The sequence below is a fragment of the Echinops telfairi genome, unplaced genomic scaffold (assembly GCF_000313985.2).
Source record: "Echinops telfairi isolate 266 unplaced genomic scaffold, ASM31398v2 ScPeMD7_7412;HRSCAF=8450, whole genome shotgun sequence".
Classification (NCBI taxonomy): Eukaryota; Metazoa; Chordata; class Mammalia; order Afrosoricida; family Tenrecidae; genus Echinops; species Echinops telfairi.
The window spans coordinates 770991-780591 of NW_022111312.1; the positions used below are offsets into that span (position 1 = coordinate 770991).

Below are 9601 nucleotides of genomic sequence, written 5' to 3' on the forward strand. Positions count from 1 at the left end.
GAGCTCATTGTTGCCTTTAGGAAGGAATGAATTGGCATCCCCAATTCATCGAGGGGTTCTCTTGCCTTTGTAGACCCTCTAGGGTCCCCTTGCTGACCTGCTGCTATGATAACCTATAGTGATGCCCCCAAGGTATCAAATACTGTGTGTGGTGGTGGGGGGGGGGGCAGCTTTGAACAAAGGTCAGTGTGTCTCCGAAGCCTCTGGTCTTGCCTGGAAGCCTCTGGAAGGGCTGAGGGTCCCATCCCACAAGGGTTCCTGGCTTCTTCTGACCCACGTCCAGCCGTGGAAACACCTGGCTTGCGGATGATCGGCCCAGAACTCCGTGGGGACCCTGGCCCACAGCCCAGAGGTTTTAAAGCTGGCACCTGGTGGTGACGGTACTTGGATGGAGCATGTGGTTTCCGGTGGGTGGCTAAGTGAGAAGCCAGCGATCCGGGCCCATGGAAGAAAGGCCTGGCAAACTGCTTCCATCAGGCCAGCTGCCGGGAGAGCCCTGTGGGTTGCCAGGAGTGACGCAACGGCAACAGGCTGAACTTTTTTTTTTTAATGTAAGAGTGATTTTTCTAAAGTGTTTGGTTGTGGCTGTGACACTTTATGGGCCATTCGCACACAAGCCGCACACCCCGAGCTTGGTGGTCAAGGTTCCCCAAGGGTCTAACGCCTTGCCCCTTGCTTCAGCTGTGTGTAAGGCCAGCCCTGCACTGTTGTGTGACTCCTTTGCCTTCCTGAAATGTTCCCTGCTGCTGCCGCTGCCCTGCAGGAGAACTGGGACTCTCCTCTTCCCAGGCCTGCCAGCACGCAGACCCCCCACCCCCCACCCCAGGAGGCGCTCCGACCGGCACTCCCATGTAGACCTTCACTTCTCTCCAGGGTTCACGCCCTGTGGCTCCCCTTGCAAAGTACCCAACCTGGTTGGTTTCAAGACCACAGAAATGATCTCTCTTCCAGGGGCGGGGTTGGCAGGACCAAGCTCCCTCTGAACTCCTAAAGGGAAGATTCCCGTGTCCCTTCCCAGGGGACAGGTCTAATTGCTCCCAGGTGTGTCTCCAGACTTGCGTCTGCTTGGCTTCAGTCTCCGCCTCCGTCTTCGCACGGCCAGCTCCCTCTGGGTGCTGTCTGTGTCTCCTCTCCTCTTCTGATCAGGGCACCAGTCCTGTCTGAGTAGGGCCCGGCCCTCGCCTGTAGGACCTCGTGGTGATTAATTACACCTGTTTGTTTGTGGTCGGGTGCTGTCTTGTCATTGCAGGTCTCCGTGTACAACAGAGAGAATCCCTGCACCATCCTCCCATTGCTGCGACCTCTGTGTCACCCACTACACATACCAGGACCCCATTTCCATAAAGGCCCCGTTCACAGGCATCAGGACTTCAACATGTCATTTGTTTTGGGGGGCGGGGACACACATGCACCCTTAACACCTGGGCTCCCACTTTTTCCTGTTCCTTTTCCAGAGGAAATGACTGTGAGCTGATTTGCAAAGGCTCTTTTCAGGGACCCCCGATGGCACAGTGGTTACACGCTGGGCTGATCACTGAAAGAAGGTTGATGGTTTGAACCCACCAACCGTTCTATGGGAGAAAGATGAGGCTCTCCATTCCCATGAAAAGACTGGCAGGCTCGGAACCCTATAAAGCAGAATCAACTTGATGGCAACAGGTTTTGATATATATATATTTTTTTTACTTTTTATCTTGAGGAAGCCCGCTCTACTTCTGCTTCCCACCCCCACCCTCGCTCCCACCTCCAGCCACACACACACACACACACACACACACACACACACACACACACACACACACACACACACACACACACACACACACACACATACACACACACACACACACACACCTGCACCTCCATCTCCACATCCCTAATGTGTTCGTTTCTGGTGAGCCACAAACTGGGTGTTAGATTCAAAGGGAGACAAGAGCAAGGGAGGTAGGGACCTGGCGAAGGAAGGGGAGCATCCCAGGGGAGCCATGACAGGCCCGGAGAGGCCGGGGAGGTAGAGCTGCTGCCTTGGGGTCTGTTGCTGAATTCCCACCTGATGCGCAGACTCCTTGGAAGAGGGATGAATCCCCAAGGCGGTGGTGAAGAATCATGGTTTGGGATTTGGACAGCCCTAGGTCCAAATCCCAGCTGCACCCCTGACCAACCCTGTGACCTGTGTTCCCTCGCCTAGAACATGGGGAAATAGTGGTGTTGTGGTTACGGGTCAGGCTGCTAACTGCAAGGCCAGCAGTTCGAAACCACCAGCTGCTCTGTGGGAGAAAGAGGAGGCTTTCGCTCCCATCGAGGGCGGCCGTCTTGGAGACCCCCAGGAACAGTTCCACCCTGTCCTAGAGGGTCGCTATGAGTCAGAATCGACTCGTTGACAGTGAGTTTGGTGTCTCTGGTATGGAAATGTTTATGCCGAAGCCTTGGCACAAGTCCAGGCATACACAGTCGGTATTCAATAAATAATGAACGAGTGAATGAACAAATGAGCGAACAAACATATTGTTAAATAGTGCAATTTCCTTCCTTGTCCTCTTCTTCCTGGGATAGAAGAAAGGGTCTCTGGATGTGGTCTCTCCCATAAGAAAGCAGCCTCATGAAGTAAGAGACTTGTGTATGGTGCCCGGCTCATCACCGGGGCTCCTGGACTATCTGTTGGGAAATTGAATGCATCAGATCAGGTGCAGCAGGCAGTTTGGCAGACCTGGTGTTTTTAGTTGCCCTTGAGTCAGCTTCAGAGGTCTTCTGGGGGCGTACTGCGTTATGGGTTAGGGCTGTTAACCGTCAGGTCAGCAGTTCAAATCCACCAGCCACTCTGTGGCGAAAGATGAGACTTCCTACTCCCTCCAAGAGTTACAGCCTCAGGAACTCATAGGAGCAATTATACCCTGCCTCCTGGGATTGCAGTGAGTCGAATGAACTTGATGGCAGTGAGGGCCCCCTCCCCATGAGCTTCCCCCCAGTGAGTTTTGTGTTAGAGTTGGTTTCTACTCATAGCAGAATGAACCTGCACCCTGCCCTGTCCTGCCCCATCCTCGAGGTCACCTGAGATGTTTGAGCTCATTGTTGCCTTTAGGAAGGAATGAATTGGCATCCCCAATTCATCGAGGGGTTCTCTTGCCTTTGTAGACCCTCTAGGGTCCCCTTGCTGTCCTGCTGCTATGATAACCTATAGTGATGCCCCCAAGGTATCAAATACCCATGGTGGGCAGGTTTCCACAGAGCCCCCCACCCCCCATCTCAGGCAGCCTGTGAAGAAAGGCTAGCGATCTACTTCTGAAAGTGAGTCACTGAAAAGCCTTATGGGGCCACTGGCCAGAAAAGGTCACATTGCTGGGACAAGAGGGCCAGCCAACACCCAGGAAGGGCTCTTTGGACGTAAACCCCCCAAACTCCAAACACACTATCATCGAATCATATTTTGATGATTTTCGACTCATAGCGACCCCATTGGACAGAGTTGGGCTACCCCTTTAGACTGGGGAGGCTGCCAGTCTATGGGAGCAGGGTCTCACTTTTCTCCTGCAGAGCAGCTGGTGGGTTTGAACCGCTGCCCTTGCCGTCGGCAGCCCAACATGTAACCCACCAGGACTCCTCTTTGGACTTCAGGTGAACCCACAAATCATGGTACATTTGACCAGATATGGGAAATGAGGGGGGAACGATCCTACCAGCTCATCAACACCTGCCTTGATCAAGGACAAGTTGGTCCCAAGAGGAGACTAAAGCCTGCCCCTTCCCAGTTTGGTCCAATGGAAAGAGAGCCAGCACAGGGTTCTAGGGGGTTCCGAACAGGGTGCCAAGTTACTTGCCTCTGCTTTCTTCCCCTCCAGGCCCCTCCCAGCATGGTGCGGTGCCTATGAGGCATCTCAAGCCTGCCCTGTTTGGTGTCTGGCAGCCCTGAGCTGGAGGCTGGAAAGAATGGGAATCCCCCAGCTGCTGTTTCCACGAGGCGGATGCAGCCAGACCCAAGACCAGCACCGGGGCCGCAGTGATGCAATGCAGCCCCCACAGGCTCCAGGAACCCAGGCAGGACTCAAAGGGGGCTGCAGCTGCTGGTGACCCTCCGGAGCGCCTCCGACTGCTGCGATCCAAGTTCTTGGGGAAGTCTTTGAAGGGAAGGACAAGATGTAGGCAAAAAGGACCCACTCTGGGCCGTCCTTGACCCAGAAGCTCACCTTGACCTTGGGAAGTCCGGTTGCTTTCTCCTTTCTCTTGGCCTCCGTCAAAGACCCACCCCTGGGGTCCCAACGCCCCCCAGTCCATCTCCTCAGCCCCGCCCAACGAGCCAGTCCGGAATGGTTCTGCCATGGCGAAGGTCTGGCTCCGGGTCCAGCGGTACTTCCGCCGCAAACCTGTGCGCTTCTTCACCTTCCTGGCGCTCTACCTGACCGCTGGCAGCCTGGTCTTCCTGCACTCGGGCTTCGTGAGCCAGCCCGCCCTCTCGCAGAACCAGGCCAATCCAGCCGGGGCCCCGGCCCAGGCTGCCGAGCTGCCCTTTCTGGGCGCCTTGCACCTGGGCAGGGGCTTCCGGGAGCCGGCAGAGGCCTCGAGCATCACGCGCAGGTACGGGCCCTGGTTCAAGGGCAAGGACGCGAATGAGCGCACCAAGCTGGGCGACTACGGGGGAGCTTGGAGCAGAGCCCTCAAGGGAAGGGCTGTCCGGGAGAAGGAGGAGGAGCGAGGTAAGAGGGGGCGTGTCTGGGGGGGCAGGGTGTGGGGTGCACGGTGTGGTCCGGAAAAAAACAAGTCCTGGTGGTCAGGCAGGTGAGCACCCAGCTGCCACCCATACAGCAAGAGAGTGATGTGGCAGTCTGTTTCCATAAAGACTACACTCTGCCCTATTTGAGTCCCTGTGAGTCATGATGGGTTGAGAATCTTTGTGGCCTGGTGGTTACGGCACTGGGCTTAGATCCAAAAGGTTAACAGTTCGAAACCACCAACCGCTCTGTGGGAGAAAGACAGGGCTTTCTACTCCCTTGAATAGCTACAGTCTTCTTGGAAATTCAGGCAGTTCTACAGTCGGCATCAACTCGATGGCAGTGAGTGAGTGGTAAACAGACAAACAACTCACTGCTATCCAGCCAATGCTGACTCATAGTGACCCTGCTTTCGGGAGTAGAAAGTCCAGTCTCTCGCTCACAGAGCTGCTAGTGATTTTGAACTGCCAGCCATGGGGATCACAGCCCAACTTGTCACCACTACACCACCAGGGCTCCAGGTGAGTGAGTGAAGTGATGATGAAATAGATCACATTGTATGATGCAATGTCTCAAAACCACATTTTCCACTGCCACTGAGTCAGTGCCCACTCCTAGCGCCCCTATAGGACAGAGAAGACTGCCCCTGTGGATTGTCAAGACCCGTTTGTTTGTTTGTGTTTCAATCATTTTATTGGGGGCTCTTACAGCTCTCACCTGTTTAAAGGAGTGGAAAGCCTGTCTTTCTCCCAAGGAACGGCTGGTGGTTTCGAACGGCTGACCTTTCCTGTGGTAGCCCGTTGTGTGACCCACAACCCCACCAGGGCTCCATGGGGCAGTATAATAATAGCATCATCATCCTGGGGGGATATGCTCCACTTGTGATCCACTAAACTTAGCCCTCCGAACCCACCCAGAGGCTGCTCAGAAGAAAGGCCTAGTAATCCGGTGATCTACTTCTGTAAAGATGGCGACCAGGAAAGCCCCCACCCCACCCCCCCACCCCGGCAGTTCTGCTCTGTAACACTGGAGGTCACTATACATGTAGGGCTGGCTCAGCAGCAGCTATCAGCAAAGTGTGGCATGGTATAGCATAAAGGATCCTGGTGGGGCAATGGGTAAGTGCTTGGCTGTGGTTTGAACCTACCCAGCTGCTGATGACCCACTCCAATGGAGATGCTAGCTCAGGAAGCACCGTGAGGCTGTTCAGCTCTGCCATGTGGGTTCGCCATGGCAACACATGACAACAAACACAGACTAATATACGCATAATAATATAAAGAGTATATGGCATAAATCAGCTGTCACCGGTTTTTCATAAGAATTGCTGTCACCTAACTGTAGGTATGTGGTAGCTCTGTTTGCTAACCCCATTACACAGATAAGCGCACTACCAAGCAGGCGAATCCCCTCCTACATGACCACACCCGCAGGCCAGAGTTCCATCACAGTGGTTGGTTATGCGTTGGGCTGCTAATCGAAAGGTCAGAGTTCAAAACCATCAGCCCTCTGCAGGAGAAAGGTGAGGCTTTCTACCGCTGTGAAGGGTGACAGTCTCGGAAACCCACAGGGGCAGATCTACCCTGTCCTGTAGGGTCGCTATGAGTTGGCATCGGCTGCAGGGCAGTGAGTTTGGTTGGGTATGGATTTGGTATCCCCCACCAGAAAGCCCCTGGTTTACACGTTTGCTTACACGCTGGTGACCTGCCTCCCCTGCTGGACTGTCAGCCCCACAAGGTCAGGGGTGTTGCCTGTCCTGTCAGCCTGTGTTTTGTCAGCACCTGGGACAGTTCCTGGGACAGAGATGGCGCTGAATACAATTGGTTGGACGGGTGGGTGATTGGATGAGTGATAAGTCATGTTTTTCCTTCACTGCCTTCACATAATCCCAGGAGATTGTCCCTGACTCTCTCCGCCTGCTGTTCCTCCTCTGTAGTAACTGTCATGGTCCAGAGGTACACCGGGATGGCCTGTACTTATCTGGGCCCCCTCAGAGAACTCCCTGTCCCATGCAACAACAACATTCCGATTTGTTATGCAAATTAAATACTGCCGCCACCAGTAATATAGTTCTGGGGATTTCTAGAGCATCTGCTTCAGGACAACCACTGCCCTAGTTGTTTTTCATGTAAGATTATATACGTGTGTGTGTTTGTGTATACATTTATACATAATGTTTAGCACACCTCCGGGCACTTAGTCATAAATGACAATTTTTTTTAAAAACCTCATGACTGCCACATCAATTCTGACTCATAATGACCCCAGAGGACAGAATAGAACCGCCCCTTAGGTTTCTGGGGCTGGACTTCTTCACCAGAATCTTTCTCCCTAAGGAGCGGCTGGTGGGTTCAAACTGCTGACCTTGTGGTTAGCAGCCTAACATGTAACCCACTCCACCACCAGGGCTCCGTGCACTTAACAACTGTCCAGCTAATATTTGTTGTTCCTGTTATTGTTGTTGTATGCCATTGAGCCAATGGCTACTCCCATAGGATGGGTGTGGAGCTCTCCAACCCTGCCCCCTGCCTTTGAGGGTTTCCAAGGCTCTTTGTGAAGCAGGTTGCCACGCCTTTCTTCCACGGAGCTGCTGGTAGCTTCAAACCACCACCCTCGTTATCCGTGGTATGCCTCCGTTATCCACACGGCTCGTTTCCCAAGACCGGGGTTGTTAGGTGAAAATCCGAGTGATGGGAACATAGAGGAAGATGATCGGGTCACAACATGGACGGTGACCGCATCACTGATGTCACTACCAAGCCCCTGAGAATCACGGCCTAGCCAGGCTGGCACAACACCTTCACCACAACAGGCAGCGTCACCCCTATCTCCTGCCACATCGGCACTTGTTACCACCAGAGGTGTGTCACTAGTGCGCAAAAAAAAACGTCAGAGTGAAGGTTATTTCACTGTTGGCGTAAATGCAAAATCTCAGATACTGAAACAGCAAGCCAGGGGTAGGTGCGATGATCGTGTACAAATCAGTCACTGTGTGACGTGAGTTGCCTCTGGCCCACGAGGACCCCATGTGTGTCGGGGTAGAACTGTGCTCCACGGGGTTTCCAGTGGGTTCCTTTCGGGAATTCGATTGCCCGTCCTTTCTGCCAAGTGCCTCTAAATAGACTCTGCCCCCTTTCCCCCCATGCTATTCAGTGAGCGTCCAGGCATGTTAATCACGTTCACTTTCAAGGGACGTCTAGTAATGATAATAGCTCATCTTGACTGAATGGTCATTATGGGCTAGACCAGCGGTTCTCAACCTTCCTAATGCCACGGACCCTTTAATACAATTAATTACTCCTGTTGTGGTGACCCCCCCAACCATAAAATTAGTTTCATTGCTACTTCATCACTGTCATTGTGCTACTGTTATGAACCATCATGTAAATATCTGATAGGCAGGATGTATTAGGCGACCCCTGTGAAACGGTCATTTGACCCCCAAAGGGGTCCCGACCCACAGGTTGAGAACCATCGGAGTAGACCAAGCTAGGCGAGTTCCACTACCTCATTTAATGATCACACAGCTCCAGACATTGGGACTGTTGTTAACCCGTTTCCCGGGAGCTCAAACTCAGCCAGAAGTCACTTGGCCCTGAGTCACACAGAGATGAGAAGAAATGAAGCTTAAAACCAAAGCCCCAAACCAAACTCACTGCCATGGAGTTGCTGCTGACTCCTGGTGACCCTCAGGAACAGGGCAGAACTGCCCCTGTTGAGTTCCCAAGACGGTAACTCTTTATGGGAGTAGAAAGCCCCATCCTCTTCCCGCACAGCGGCTGGTGGTTTTGAACTGCTGACCTTGTAGTTAGCAGTCCAGCGCATGATCACTACACCACCGGGGCTCCTGAGGCTTACAGTCAGGCTTGTTTAAGTCCATCCAAAGCATCCTTCTTGCCCACGCTCCTCCCTGCCCTGGGAAACCTTATGCATTCTCTACATGGAAAGAGCGAAGGAAGAGCAAATAGGAAGGAAGCGCTACGCCCAGGGCTCTCAGCTGGTGGTCTTGGGAAATCAGGTAGCATTATTAAGAAGACACAAATCCAGCCTGTCCTTGATGAACTGATTCAAGGATCCGCGACAAAAGACAGCTTAATTAGATTAGCGCTAATAACAAGCAGTCGCAGCGCTGACCTGAGGCTCCACACTTCTGGTTTTCTCTGAAGCCAGCAAGGGCTCTGCTTGAAGCTGTGATGTGGGACACGGAGAGTTCAGGGCCCATCACTGGCCGAGAGCAAGGACAGAGGAAGCTGCACCAGGCTGGGGCTGGGGCGGAAACCTGACCCCAGCACCTGCAATATGCCAGTCATCTTGGCAGGGGCTTGACCTCCCAACAGCCTGAGCTTTGGGCAGCTCCATCAGAGTCGGAATCCCGGTTCCTGGCTGGGCAGCCCTGCGGGGTCTCTTCACCTCTCTGAGCCCATTGATTGGTGGGGATAAAAGTCACTTGGCCTCAGATGTCTCTAGAGATGTTCGATCGTGTACAAGACACCGGTTGTGTGCTCTTGAGGGGCGAGGCACTGCTCTGTGCCACGTCACCTTAGCTCCGCAGCGATCGGACGAGCTTGATGCTGTTGTGAGCTCCGTCTTGTCGGATGCACACTGAGGACTCAAAGCACCCTCACCAGGGTTTTCTCGGCCGCTATTTGTATGGAAGCAGGTCGCCAGGTCTTTCTTCTGCAGGCCAGGAATTGCCGACCCTTGGGTTAGCAAATCGGGCCTCTTCACTGTCTGCACCATCAGGGCACCTGAACTTCTCCCGGAAAGGAAGCTGAAGGCATCCAGCTACAGGCTGGCTGGAGCCCCACACCCACTACCTTGTCCTCTTCCTGAGCACACACACGCCTGGCAGGCAGAGAAGACTTAACGCTCACCAGCCAGCGCTGCCAGCTCTTAAT

At 53.6% G+C, this 9601-nt stretch overlaps 1 protein-coding gene across 1 annotated transcript in view; it reads left to right on the forward strand.

Annotated features, from left to right (window-relative positions):
- The window catches only part of WSCD2 (WSC domain containing 2), a 123645-nt gene that overhangs the window by 75798 nt on the left and 38246 nt on the right, over positions 1–9601 (forward strand). The window contains exon 2 of the mRNA XM_004709634.3: positions 3837–4688. Within this exon, the coding sequence (XP_004709691.1) occupies positions 4313–4688 (376 nt within the window). The 5' untranslated portion in view covers positions 3837–4312. The remainder of the gene's footprint in view (positions 1–3836; positions 4689–9601) is intronic.